We start from the raw sequence: 13,583 nt of genomic DNA on the forward strand, positions 1-13,583 counted from the left end.
TCGCGTCTTAACAACTTCAGTGGCCTTAACGCGAACGTCCATCTCACTTGGACGTATTGCTACATCTCTGCGTCTTAATCTGTTAGAAACACAATCAGTGCAGTTGGAGTGTCGAGTCTCTTCAAAGGAACTTCGACAGCGTGGGCAATGAGTAAGCATACTGGTCGTTCAGTCACGTAGGTTCATTTCTGACTTTTGTTCCAAGGCTACCTTCCGTCCCAGAACTCGTTTCCCGATAGCTCGCAGCTCGGTGCAGCAGAAAGTTATCTCAACAACTATGCAGACGTAGAGGTGGATGAGGATGAGGAAGAAGACGAGTCGTTCACTCAAGAAGACTGCTGGAATATCATTTCTGCGTTCTTCAACGAGAAAGGTCTTGTTAGACAACAACTCGATTCCTTCGATGAATTTGTCAAAAACACTATACAAGAGATCATTGAAGAGAACGCAGACTTGATTTTGGACCAGCAAGATCAGCATTCTGGGTCGGAGAAGGATGCTGCTGTATGTTGTTCTTATTCTCATGTTTGATGACAGTCAGCTCATCCATGACACAGCGCCGCTATCATATCCACTTTTCTCAAATTATAGTATCAAACCCGAGCTTCAGCGAAGCCGATGGTTCGACACAAGCTATCTTCCCGCAGGACTGTCGAATACGGAACTTGACCTATGCTGCTCCAGTGTATTGCGAAATGACCAAGCAGACGTTGATTGGCCATGAAGACCCGGATTCTATGACTGGTGAAATGATCTGGGAGCCTGAACATGGGGGTGAGGCGCTGGAACACGTGAAGCCCATGATTGGTCGGGTGAGTGCTGTTTGGCCAAAGTCTAAGCTTCTTGTCTAACTAAAGTGTCCAGATTCCTATGATGTTACGGTCCTACTTCTGTAACCTGCGTAAATTCAACGAACGCGACCTCTATCGTGTCAATGAATGTCCTTATGATTCCGGAGGGTATTTTATCATTAACGGCTCGGAGAAAGTCTTGATTGCTCAAGAACGAATGGCCACAAATCACGTTTATGTCTTTGCAAAGGCTCAACCATCCCCTATCAGTTTCTTGGCCGAAATTCGTAGTGCCGTGGAGCAGGGTGGAAAGACGATCAGTCAATTCCAAGTCAAAATGTACCATAGAGGTCAAGAACGAGCGGTATGTACAACGTGTCTTCGCATTGAAAAATGTTACTAACATTTATCTGTTAGTCCGGCAGTGTTATGAAGGCTACTATTCCGTACATCAAGGTCGATATCCCTATCTGGGTCGTTTTCCGTGCATTAGGTGTCATCTCCGACAGAGACATTCTTGAGCATATCTGCTTCGACATGAATGACTCTTCGATGCTGGAGATGCTCAAGCCGTGTATTGACGATGGATTTGTTATCCAGGATCGTGAGGTACGTGGCCATATTGTTGTGTGGTAAAATAGTACTTACTGATTGCTCACTAGGTTGCTCTAGACTTCATTGGTAATCGAGGAACGGCGACTGGGCTAAATCGTGACAAGCGACTGCGATACGCGCAGGAAATCTTGCAAAAGGAGATGTTACCACATATCTCGATGGCTGAAGGATCAGAGTCCAAGAAAGCATATTTCTTTGGTTACATGATCCACCGGTTGTTGCTTGCCGCTCTCGAACGACGTGAACTTGATGACAGAGACCACTTTGGGAAGAAGCGTCTGGATCTCGCGGGTCCCTTGCTTACAGGACTGTTCCGCATGCTCTTCCGAAAGTTAACGAAGGATGTATATCGTTACTTGCAAAAGGTAAGATCTCCTACACAGGCATCGGTATCCGCTAATATCTGTGCATATAGTGTGTCGAAACACACAAAGAGTTTAATATCAATATGGCGATCAAGACACAGACCCTTACTAATGGTCTGAAGTACTCTCTTGCGACGGGTAATTGGGGTGATCAGAAGAAAGCCATGTCTTCCAAGGCTGGCGTCTCGCAGGTGCTTAACCGATACACCTACGCGTCAACGCTTTCTCATCTTCGAAGATGTAACACGCCCTTGGGTCGTGAAGGCAAGATCGCGAAGCCACGTCAATTGCATAATACCCATTGGGGTATGGTATGTCCTGCCGAAACGCCGGAAGGACAGGCTTGCGGTCTGGTTAAAAATCTTGCGTTAATGGCCGTCATCTCTGTCGGCTCAGTGTCGGGACCTGTCATCGACTTCTTGGAGGAATGGGGACTAGAGACCCTTGAGGAGAATACCCAGTCCACGAATCTCACCAAAGTTTTCGTTAACGGCGTGTGGCTCGGGGTGTGTCGCGACCCGCTCAACATGGTGAATACACTCCGTACTCTCAGGCGAATGCAGGATTTCGATAGCGAAGTGTCAATTGTTCGTGACATCCGTGAGAGGGAGATACGTATATACTCTGATGCCGGCCGAGTTCTTCGACCACTCTTCATTGTGGAAGACCACAAGCTGAAACTCAAGCGTCAGCATCTCCGCTGGCTGCAGGAGAAATGGAGGATTGAGGAAAGGCCGTATGTCCCAAGGGAAGAAAGAAACAAGGAGGAAGTTTCAGAGGGCGAGACCGTTGCAGACGAAGAAGAGGGTAGGCCGATTATGAGGGACGAACGAAGAGTGAAGAGAAAGAAGAAGCCATTCACTTGGTCTTCGTTGATTCGCGACGGTGTTATTGAGCTGCTGGACGCAGAAGAAGAGGAGACGGTCATGATCTGCATGACACCAGATGACTTGCTTGAGTCTCGACTATTGCGCAGAGGTCTGGATCCACGCGCAGAGGCTGACTTTAACCCGGCGGCTCGGTTGAAACCGTTACCGATAGCGCATACATGGACACATTGTGAAATTCACCCTAGCATGATTCTGGGTATTTGTGCTAGTATTATACCTTTCCCTGATCACAACCAGGTGAGTCTCGACAGTTATTCCTAACAAAGATACGTGGGACTCATATCAAAATAGTCGCCTCGTAATACTTATCAATCTGCTATGGGTAAACAAGCTATGGGTATCTACCTCACGAACTTCCTAATGCGCCAAGACACGATGGCGAATATCCTTTACTACCCACAAAAACCGCTGGCTACGACGAGAGCCATGGAGTATCTTAAGTTCCGAGAATTGCCCGCTGGCCAAAATGCTATTGTGGCCATTCTCTGTTACAGTGGCTATAACCAGGAAGACTCCGTCATTATGAACCAGAGCTCGATTGACCGTGGTTTGTTCCGTAGTTTGTATTATCGAACTTACATGGACCAGGAGAAACGTAGTGGAGCGATCATTGTTGATGAATTCGAGAAACCTACGCGCGATACGACACTGCGTATGAAGCATGGGACGTATGACAAGCTCGAAGATGATGGTCTCATTGCTCCTGGTGTCAACGTTCGTGGTGATGATATTATCATCGGCAAGACAGCCCCTATTCCACCTGATAGCGAAGAGCTCGGGCAACGGACGAGAGGACACACGAAGCGTGATATCTCAACTCCGCTGAAGAGTACCGAGCAAGGCATTGTCGATCAGGTTGTTGTCACTACCAACGCGGAAGGCACGAAATTCGTGAAGATTCGTGTTCGTTCTACTCGTATCCCTCAAATCGGAGACAAGTTCGCTTCGCGACACGGGCAAAAGGGTACTATCGGTATTACGTATCGGCAGGAAGATATGCCTTTCACTGCAGAGGGTATCACACCTGATATCATCATCAACCCTCACGCCATTCCGTCACGTATGACAATCGGACACTTAGTCGAATGTTTGTTATCGAAGTTGGCGACGATAGTTGGTAATGAAGGCGATGCGACCCCGTTCACGGACTTGACCGTCGACTCTGTATCGTCCGTCTTGCGTGAAAAGGGTTATCAATCTCGTGGTTTGGAAGTCATGTATCATGGACATACGGGACGCAAGCTGCAAGCGCAGGTGTACCTCGGACCAACATATTATCAGAGGTTGAAGCATATGGTGGATGATAAGATTCATGCTCGTGCTCGTGGACCGGTTCAGATTTTGACGAGGCAACCTGTTGAGGGTCGTTCGCGTGATGGTGGTCTGCGTTTCGGAGAAATGGAGGTTCGTATTTCACCTCCGTATGTCATTTTGGCTTCGGCCTGACTAAATTGTTCTTGCAGCGCGATTGTATGATCTCACACGGTATCGCTGCTTTCTTGAAAGAACGTCTCTTCGATGCTAGTGATGCCTACCGTCTACATGTCTGCGATCTGTGAGTCCTTTTCTGTTCCCATTAGCCATCTAATTAACTAACGATCATCAACGTTCAGATGCGGTTTAACTGCTATCGCAAACCTGGTACGTGAATTCGTTTAAAAGCGATGCAGTAACTCTAACGTGACTTTCCTTTGCAGAAAAAACAAAGCTTCGAATGTCGAGCATGCAAGAACAAAACGAGTATTTCACAGTTATACATCCCCTATGCTGCGAAGCTTCTCTTCCAGGTCAGTAATAAATCATCGTTGCATAAAACTTGTCATTTATGACTAACATGCACTATTGTTTGTAGGAGTTGCAGGCTATGAACATCGCTGCACGCTTGTATACTGTCTCAACCGGGAGAATAAGGGATTGATTTATCGGAGGGGTTCATTGCCTTTGTTCTTTGTTCTTTGCTATGCTTTAATGCACAAAATTTATGTATATATAGGTTTAATTTGTAGAAGAGTTGCTTCTGACCAACGGTCTCCCACAACTGAAGTTCAATAGGGAAAAATCCGATCAAATTGCTCGTTACTCTTGCATTCTGGTATAACGTATGAGGTAGAATTGTAATTTGTAGTGATTATGATGAAATCTCGTAAGAAAGAAACGAAAAAATTGGCTTAAATACGAACATGTAAGGTGAATTTTGCCACTGTAGTACGATAGTCTAGTCACTCCGATCTCTCTGAGTGTTCCCTCCTATCAACCCATGTCTCTCTCCTTCATCCTCATGCGCATCTCCCCGATCATCTTGCACATGCTGATCAGTGTGTGGTTTCCTACTATCACCCGTCTTAGGCTCATCGTCCTCGTCATGGTCACCGATTTCAAACACCACCTCGTCTTCACCAACGCCCATCATTGACCCAGGACCTCGACGTCCACCGACGAGCGTTGCGTCGTCATCGTCGTCCCTGGTTCGCGTACGTGATTCGATAGCTTCGAGGTCGTAGTCCTCCGCGTCTTCGTCTTCTTGTGCGAGCTCTTCGGACATTGCTAGTCGTCTGTTGTGTGCTGTTGGACGCCAGAGGTAGCAGATGCCGGCGAAGGCTGCGAAGTAGAGGAGAGAAAGCCAGCCTGTCCGATTTATACTTTGAGTTGATTGCATACGCCTTCAGTGTTAAGTGTGACGTACCATCAAGAAGCCACCATTGCACCTTCCATGTCTACGAAGCTAATCAGTAGGGACATTTACTCATCAAGTCAATGACCTTACATTTGCAGCAAAGTCTGCGGGGGGGAAGAGGGTCAGATCAGTTTTTAAGAGATAAAATCACACACAAGCATCGCTCACCTTCAGCCAAGCGATTCGAGAACGATAATGAAGAAACGACGAAGAATATTGAAATAACTAATACAACTCCCAACAGGATCCTATGTAGTTTCGTGAACATGGACAGTTTGTATCGCTGCTTTCGGGCTTTCAACTGAGCAATTGTTCCTGTTAGGGGACAGTCAGATAAGTAGAGAAACAGATAAGAGTGAAAAGTGAACGCACCGTTAAGAGCGTACATGATCCAGAGCAAAAACGCGCTCAAGGTAAACGCGAGTGGGATGACGAACAAAAGTAGAACGAGAGCTGAAGTTGATTCTAGGATAAGCTCAACGATGCCAACGGCATACAGAACTGTGTAATGACACAGACAAAGCGTTCAGCTTTTAAAACCAGGAGTAATGTTAGGAGTGACTTACCTCCGAAAATGAAATGAGCTCCGGCGAGCAATTTGCATTTCAACATTGTCCTTCCGAGTGATTCGCGGACAACGCTTAGACCGAGTGATACCACTAGCAGTAGGAAGAACGAAAGTGCGTTCCTCCCTGCGTCCAGAATAGCTACCACGATCAGGAAGGCTGTCGAAGCTGTACTCCTCCCGTGTGCGTTAAGGTACCTGTAGTAGCCGAAATTTGCCATCATTTCGATAACCAACAGTCCAATAAGGCTGGACAAGTAGTACTGAATTGGAAGAAGTTCCTCCTTGTAACGGTAGCAAAGCCAACCCCAAGCTATATTTCAGTCATGTTAGAAAAATAACTTCCGAAACCCAAAAAAGTCAAGGAACGATTAGTTACCTCCAGCCATGACCACATAAGCTAACAGCATTGCAAAATAGAAGTTAACTTTCGGATAGTCCGAAGCAGGTAAATTGCCATCAAATGTGTTCTTGAAGAGGACGACGCCACTATATGGCGGATGGAACGGCACATCTGTATCAGACTGTCGCTCCATCACATTGCGTTCGTCCCGGAGGACAGTAAACGGCACGATTCCGACACAGTAGAATCCTGTCTTACGGACAGGATATTGTATGGGTTCGTTATACCAAAGTACGTCTGCAGTAGTAGTGTTTGCGCTGTCCGACGGAAACCCGACTCGTGCTGTCCAGAAACTCGTCTCGTTTAATGATTTGCCCTCCGGAAGGTCAATGATGAATTTTCCCTCATTATCGCTGTCGCAGAATCCTGCTTTAACAGCGTCGTCTGTACATACATAGGTCTTCTGCTAATCGCATTCGTAAGCTCGGCTTAACGTCCTCAAGAAAGAGACGCGTGTCTTGCTTACTGGGAGCGTGTCATCGATATACGAGGTTATTTTTCCAAGCATACCAACATCCTTCCACTCATAGATGACCATAGCGACCTGTCCTTGAGATGTAGCATCGAAAGAAACTGCCAAAAAATACATAGATAAGTTCTCCGATGAAATGTTTCGGGAGCTTCTACAATACAGACCATTTATGAAGGCATTCGACCCGCCAAACATGCCACTGCATATTTGCGGGGAATAGTCCGAATCAGTGAATGGCACCTCATACGCTGCGATGCCACATATGCCAGCCAACAGCCATGGCAGTATATTGTGGCTGCGAGTCATTGTAGTTTGAGGCCAAGTGCAGGAGACACTGTGCCTGTGCAAAGTTACATGCGCGTTTGCGCAGCAGCAATACGTGACACGCGTGCACTTCGCATGTAAATTGTAAAAGAAAATCACAAGATAATGCTATTATACAAACACGAAAAATACGACAAAATAGCTGATGCGATAGCAGTGATATAATACAAGCGAATACTCCTGGAGACTTGGAACGAGTGAAATATCAAACAAGAAATTTTGCAAACAGATATGATCATAAAATAAACCCAAAACACAATTTCCAAATGGTGAATTTTCGACTAAAAGCAAGCAAATAAATTTCGACAAAGATTGCAGACTGAGAGAATAGGCCGATAAATTGCAGACTGAGCAGCAACGAGTAGTAAATAACATGTAGAACATGGAAGGAGCACGAGTTACGCACTTTTATTATTGTAAACGACCTCTTCACAAAGCCTTCGTGTCTATGCATATCCAATTGGCGGATTTCTTCCAGGACGTTAAAATCGACACCGTCGCTTGAATATCCAAGAGTGTCGTAGGGGTGGAAGAATCGCACTTCCGTTCCTTCGTTTATCTAGCAGAATCAGAGTTAATACGCATACAAAGCGCACAGTACGACCAAATCCGCTTACCGTTTGTAAACGTTTTGAATCAAAAAATTGATCGTCTCTGCGATTATCAAACGTTGTCTAAAGCATTTTCACTTGTCAGCTACTTACGTCGCTACAGGATCAAGAGGCCGAACCGCACCATCGCCCAATCAGTCCCGATAACAAATCCATGACGCGGCATTCTCAAGTCGTTCCGAGGAAATTTATCAACCAAATTGTGCACATAGCATCCTTGAGGCTCCTGGAACGACACAGCGAGACGGGCAGGACGAGGACGAACGGGAAGAGCAGGGGTGGTAGGCTGTGTCATGTTTTACGTATCGATCGAATGCATCGAAGACAGAAAATGCGAGCAAGGATGGGAAAAAGGCACGCAAGAGGAATAGGTCGAAGAAAAGAGATAATTGCTTCAAGCAGACTGGAAGAGGGAGAGAAAAACGGAGACGGAGAGGTGAGGGTTAGTAGGAACATTACAACTTTTAGGGGAACAACGCGAATGAATTGAAGACAAGCGAGGAGGGCGTTGTCCGTTTTGAGCACCGTCTCGATCGCTAGAAACGCGCAGCACGCGTCTGCGAATCCCGGAGGTAGATCATCCCTCGTTGAATCTGCTTCCGTTAAGTCCCCAATTATCCGCTGGTTACTCGCAGAGATCTTCAACATCCTGAAACTTGAATTTAGCATCGGCCAGGTCCAGCTGCGCCTATGCTATCTAAATCAAAGGTGAGCCAAGGCGAGAGGAACCGCGGACATACCAGTGACCTTGGTCACCTTGATTATTTCTGATACCCCAAGTTCCACGCCACGCCTCGTCCATCTCACTTCTTTCGCTTCACTCCACTCAAAAACCAGCGTGCTTCCATGCAATGTGCAGGTAAAGGGATGACGATGATCGATATGCGAGCGTATCTTTCGAACCTCGGTGGGTACGCTGAGCGAAACAGGCACATCTGGCGGCGTATCGTCTTACGAAGTCTTCCGCTTTATCTGAAGGCCCTTCAGCTCTGAGATCATCTTCGTCTCCAAAGGTTCATTCTGTCTTGTACTGAGCACGTTGAACGACGAAGTGACCTCGTCTATGGCCGTGGTCCCTCGTCACGTCTGGGTATCATGGTTTTCTTCATCAAGTGCCTTATATTCCTCGCTGGTGTGCATCCTAATGCTTCAAATCATCCCCGAGAAATTTTCCTGAACCGGCTCAATACTCCTAGGGACTCTCAAATATCCACGCCAGAACACGGAAGGAAACCCTGTCTATCCACGACAATAACTGTGATGACCTAATATGGAAGGTGAGTCAGCAAGTGTATTGATGAGTCGCGCAAGATACGTACACCTCTCTAACAATCGTTCTTAGATACCAACATGTCGCTCAAGCAAGGCTCTCCAATGCACTTATTTCACCTCCACGAATGAGGTTGATATGCCCGCATCAAATCAACGTGCATCAAGATCAACTCTGCAAGAGAGAGAGAGCCAACTTGAACAGAGAAGACTTCAAGACCCTCAAGCCATCCAACAACGCTAGACCAATTTAAAACGAAGCAACGAAAACCTAGAGAGGATTTTCACAAGAACCAAGTCGAATCAAGTAGATGACTGTCAAAATTATCAGCATTTCAGAAGAAAAACCAAGAGAAAATCGACTCTTTACCTGAAGAACCCTATGACCTTAAGATGCCTCCGATATTGAGATCCATGCTCAAATTCTGATATCTTCCCCAACAAAAAGCAAGAAAATAATCCAAGTCCATGCCCTCCTATCTGCCAGCAGTCCAACAGGTTGAGAATGGTCTGTATGTTTGACAGACCGCAGACGCTGGGGCTCTGTTACGTGTACCTTGTCCCCTCTCAATCAAACCAAGACGACACCTCAAGCAGCACCCATCAACGTTGCTGGACGTCGGGCTAACCCCAAGGCTGCTTCCCACCTGGACTATGTGGCCAGATCCCTTTCGGTGAGGAGAGCTCGCACCTTGATAAATCCACTCCTACAAGACACCAATCCCGATCCCCCTGCAACCCATTTCCTCCTTTCCTCTTGTAGGCTTACGTCCCCCCTCCCTCTAGTTCGACACCCGGGCACTATGGTGACAAGGAGGATTGGCAAGGACGAGGCATATCGCAGATGAGGGTTGTCGTTTGTCGAAAGACAAGACGCGAGTCTCAGTCAGCCCTCGGAATCTGCCAGCCACTCGCTAAGTCGCTTAGGAAGAGGTCTCCCGAGCTTGTCACTATTCATACGAGCCATCTTCCTCCTCTTTTACCTCTATTCGAGCTGTCGATGTTGGTCGACGTTCGAAAATGAAGTCCCTCATACAAACCGTAATTTCTTTGGAATTTTTGGGAGCGTGTCTTCAGTTTCGTGGAAGAGTGCCGCACACTTGGCAGGAACGCAGTAACACCCACCCCTCGTCACGCAGCAAGCTCTACTTGACGTTCTATAGTCCACAACATCGACGCCCAAAAATATCAAGAAAATCTCAGAATTATAGGAACTCATAATCGTTGCAATCTGCGAACGGAGGTACACTGTGGGCTCGTTCTTGCAGCGAAATAACGTTTGACACGCCGATATCCTACTCTTGATCACACACAGCTTGTCGAAATCAGTCGACGATTTTCTGTGTTTAGAAGCTCACAGCTAGCTGCAATTGTTTTATTTTTCTCCCTGAATGAGGATGGATAACTAATTATCAACGACCTCCAGTGTGCCTGCGAATAAATCGACAAGAAGCCCGAAAAGTAACTAACAAGCGACTGAAAATGAACTGGCTTCACAGAAAAGGCGCTGCATATGACTATGGTGCACCGTAGGCTCCCAAATGACAGGGCCAGGTCGCATAGTTGCGAGCTACAGGTATTGTGGAGGTATGTCACGAACTGTCTTCTTCTGGTCCCCTCTGAATCTCTCCAGAAGCTCTCGAATAATGCGGGATCAGGAGGAGGCTACGAATTGACTATGTTATCGATTTTGAGCCCTTCAACCAGCAATAAGTAATTTTTCTGCTTATTATCTGGCACTTGTATTGAAAACTTGCCTAATCTTGCGTAGGGTCAATATATTTGGTGGAAATCGTTCGAAGATGAATCCCCGCATTTTCCCAATCTCAGATGCAAGGGATATAACCAGTCAAGAACGTCCAGTACACTTCAAGACGAGTCTCCTCATCTCCTTGTATGTAAATACTAACAAATCGATTTAGAGTATAGGAAAACTGAATAATCTAATCGAATACATGAACTGTCTGGTTCGCTTACCCCGAAAACCTTGCCACTAGTTGTTTTCATAACTCTGTCCTCAGATCGAAAAGCAGTTATGTAGCACAAACAGTGTCTCCTGCATATACAGGCGAAAATCGTGCCGTCCCCCCATCAAATATTGGCATGAGAGGCAAGCATTTGGAAAACATCGTGAAACACTAGAAAGTAAGCAATGATGCTTCCAATCAGCCACGAAAGTACGGAAAGAAGATGCTGTCGTCCGAGCCACAGACAAAACTTGTCCAGACGTCGGGCTTGTTATTGGTGTCAATGGTAGTATCGAAGAAAGGGGAGCGTAACAATATCACTGACATCTACCTAGGTAACCATTACCAAAAACATATAACAGCTTTTGGGGCATGGTAACAATTGGCGGAGCCGGTTACGACTTTGACTATTGGATGCCAACGCTAGTCACCAGATGATAAGTTTATTCTGAATCTGTTTGACACCATTTTTTTGATCCATTGAGAAGAGAAGTCGTCCCCCGATTTTCAGTCAGGTAGACATAATGCACACAATGGTTATAATTTCACGCAGGACGTGTATTATCAAACAATCATTAATTAGATGGATTTTGCTTAAAAATTTTTATCCACAATGCACGTAGATACAGTTACATGTACTTAAGCACAGAAACGGTCTACAGAGAAGGCCAATTTTGAAAGGTTTAACATGCCTTTCGACTGCACACTGAAGTCTGTACACTCGATAATTGTACTGCAACCAAAACACGAAACTTGGATGCGGGAAACTAGCACAATCCTATCTCAAAAGCATCCATAGCAAAGGCCTCCTGGAAAGTTGACTCCCAGTGTTTTGTTCACCTCCAGAGACAATTTCTGAATAGTCTGTATTGTCATGCATTCTGGAGTCAAGGGTATAGCGGCTGAGGAAAGTTCCGAATACCACATTCGATGACCTATCTTTATGCCTAGAACAAGGATGAAAGTTTGTAAGATTAACTCACCATGCTCGCAGACAAACAGTCGTTTCAGACGGAATTCAACCACCAGAACAAGAGTTAAGGAATTTCTTCGTGTTCTGCCGAGGGTAACGGCAAATCTATTCCAATATTAGATGCTGAGAGATAATTTTCACTCGCCTAAGCAGATCAAATAAATATGATACGAGAAATTAAAGGAGGGAGGGTGGGGCACATAGGAAGTTCGGCAAACGAGACCCTCGTTACGATAGAATTAGAGAGTCGTCTTATATATATAACCCCACGTAACTTGCTTGACCTTGACATCCGGATAAGCGCTCATCACACGCTGCCCCTGATGTGAGGGTACATGAAAGGCTCTGAGCAGCACGTAGGAATCAGATGAAATTAGGGAAGAGGAGCGTACATAACGGCTTCACTTGTGCATTCTCTTGAGCTATCCCCACTCTGTCGTTTACCCTCGCTACCGTTGTCTCGTCCCGAAAAATATGATCATTTTCCTCCATATTCCGCACGACAAGAATTCTGGACTATTCAGCAACAGAGAGGTGTGCTCGCGTGACTTGTGAGCGTCCGATGTCCTCTTTGAGTGTGGCTTGGGTCCGTCTTCCGAATCACTCGAGGCACGCTCCAAGAAATTCCAGCGTAAATCGAGTTAAATTGACCGTAGTTTACGACAGCCCAAAATTTCACGGTACTGCGACGAGAGACGCAATGGATAAACACCCTCGAAGGTGACTTGCAAAGCGTGAACTAAGCGAAAGTGGCACGAGCTGGCAGATTCCGAAGATTCAAGGGGAGGGCTGACTCGCGTCCTGCCTCGAACTAATTTGCGCCGCGTATCGTCCTTCTCTTTGCGTCTGCATCATTCCCTTTAGTCGCTTCAAGATTGAGGTCGATGGATAAGGGGGAAAGGAGGAACCGGGTCGAGAGGGGGAAAGGAGGGGATTATGGAAGGGGGTGGATTTGGATTGATCAGACGAAAGGCGGGGTCATTGAAGCATTGGGGTGCGTCTTGCTCACAACATCCGTTTTCTGGCCACATAGATATCACAGGAGTAGGCGTGCAAGTCGAGCAGGTATTCAAGAGAATTGACAAATTTTGCCTTGTGGGAGGATTTTGATTTACGGGAGACGGGATGGAGAGGTCCAACCACACGAGCAGAGTCTCCAGTTTTTCCGTGACCAGCACAAATTCCATTACTTGTGCCGCTATTTTGCAAGGAGCACTTCATGGCATCTTGATACTGCATGTCTGCCTTGGAGGGGACATCATTGGAGGGAATATCGATATCAGATTTTGACCGTGAATCTCGCCATCGGAACCGTTGTTGGGTGCTACAGTTCTTCCAGTGAAGTCATTACACTCGTCTTCTCCTTGCTTCAGAGGTACCGATACTGCTATCAGGTTTCAACTTGATCTTGCTGATCCATTTCGATTTTCCGTCTCTTGACGACTTGAATTTTTGAAGATTCTTGGTTCAGAAATCAAGTTCTCTCCTTGTTTCTTGAGGAGCCGATTTTGACGCAGTCCAATTGGGAGGATCTCTTCCATCTTGCATTGTGAAGGTGTATGGGATTGCACAGAATGGTTGAAGTTGGGCAACATCATGGTATCTGGGTATGATATTCAGCGGAGTGTACGTGCGTGTTTATTGTTCGAACCCATCAACTCTTG

The 13,583-nt window shown here is 46.3% G+C and overlaps 4 protein-coding genes across 4 annotated transcripts; 1 reads left to right on the forward strand and 3 right to left on the reverse strand.

The window, feature by feature from the left end:
• The first annotated feature begins 31 nt into the window (after positions 1-31).
• On the forward strand, positions 32-4,711 carry FOMMEDRAFT_19006 (DNA-dependent RNA polymerase II second largest subunit). Its single transcript, XM_007265144.1, has 12 exons — positions 32-151; positions 206-504; positions 558-812; positions 865-1,155; positions 1,209-1,400; positions 1,454-1,771; positions 1,822-2,898; positions 2,953-4,065; positions 4,125-4,216; positions 4,275-4,302; positions 4,359-4,448; positions 4,514-4,711. The coding sequence occupies exons 1-12, from the start codon at positions 148-150 to the stop codon at positions 4,577-4,579; spliced, it is 3,825 nt and encodes a 1,274-aa protein (XP_007265206.1). The 5' UTR covers positions 32-147; the 3' UTR covers positions 4,580-4,711.
• A 56-nt stretch (positions 4,712-4,767) lies between these two features.
• FOMMEDRAFT_120761 (uncharacterized protein) lies at positions 4,768-7,081 on the reverse strand (the record flags this gene model as incomplete). The annotated part of the gene is made up of 9 exons (XM_007265145.1): positions 4,768-5,286; positions 5,345-5,375; positions 5,426-5,439; positions 5,504-5,650; positions 5,708-5,836; positions 5,902-6,213; positions 6,280-6,706; positions 6,770-6,876; positions 6,940-7,081. 9 exons carry the CDS (start codon positions 7,079-7,081, stop codon positions 4,877-4,879), a joined length of 1,719 nt encoding a protein of 572 aa, XP_007265207.1. The 3' UTR covers positions 4,768-4,876.
• Positions 7,082-7,245: 164 nt separating this feature from the next.
• On the reverse strand, positions 7,246-10,008 carry FOMMEDRAFT_19009 (uncharacterized protein). The gene is made up of 6 exons (XM_007265146.1): positions 9,350-10,008; positions 9,030-9,294; positions 7,835-8,975; positions 7,717-7,773; positions 7,506-7,658; positions 7,246-7,446 (listed from the first exon to the last, which is right to left on the reverse strand). Exons 3-6 carry the CDS (start codon positions 8,003-8,005, stop codon positions 7,381-7,383), a joined length of 447 nt encoding a protein of 148 aa, XP_007265208.1. The 5' UTR covers positions 8,006-8,975; positions 9,030-9,294; positions 9,350-10,008; the 3' UTR covers positions 7,246-7,380.
• Positions 10,009-12,282: 2,274 nt separating this feature from the next.
• Positions 12,283-13,158, reverse strand: FOMMEDRAFT_154691 (uncharacterized protein; the record flags this gene model as incomplete). The annotated part of the gene is made up of 4 exons (XM_007265147.1): positions 12,283-12,435; positions 12,524-12,658; positions 12,714-12,765; positions 12,929-13,158. The coding sequence occupies 4 exons, from the start codon at positions 13,156-13,158 to the stop codon at positions 12,283-12,285; spliced, it is 570 nt and encodes a 189-aa protein (XP_007265209.1).
• Between the last annotated feature and the right edge of the window lie 425 nt (positions 13,159-13,583).

This window comes from Fomitiporia mediterranea, assembly GCF_000271605.1.
Source record: "Fomitiporia mediterranea MF3/22 unplaced genomic scaffold FOMMEscaffold_5, whole genome shotgun sequence".
Taxonomy (NCBI): domain Eukaryota; kingdom Fungi; phylum Basidiomycota; class Agaricomycetes; order Hymenochaetales; family Hymenochaetaceae; genus Fomitiporia; species Fomitiporia mediterranea.

Coding starts and splice junctions, on each gene's coding strand:
- FOMMEDRAFT_19006 (XM_007265144.1), top strand. Junction 2,899..2,952: donor CTTTCCCTGATCACAACCAG/GTGAGTCTCGAC, acceptor ATATCAAAATAG/TCGCCTCGTAATACTTATCA. Junction 4,303..4,358: donor TAACTGCTATCGCAAACCTG/GTACGTGAATTC, acceptor TTTCCTTTGCAG/AAAAAACAAAGCTTCGAATG.
- FOMMEDRAFT_19009 (XM_007265146.1), bottom strand. CDS start 8,005: ATGACACAGCCTACCACCCCTGCTCTTCCCGTTCGTCCTCGTCCTGCC. Junction 7,774..7,834: donor TCGGGACTGATTGGGCGATG/GTGCGGTTCGGC, acceptor AAAATGCTTTAG/ACAACGTTTGATAATCGCAG. Junction 7,447..7,505: donor GGTCGTTTACAATAATAAAA/GTGCGTAACTCG, acceptor GTTGCTGCTCAG/TCTGCAATTTATCGGCCTAT.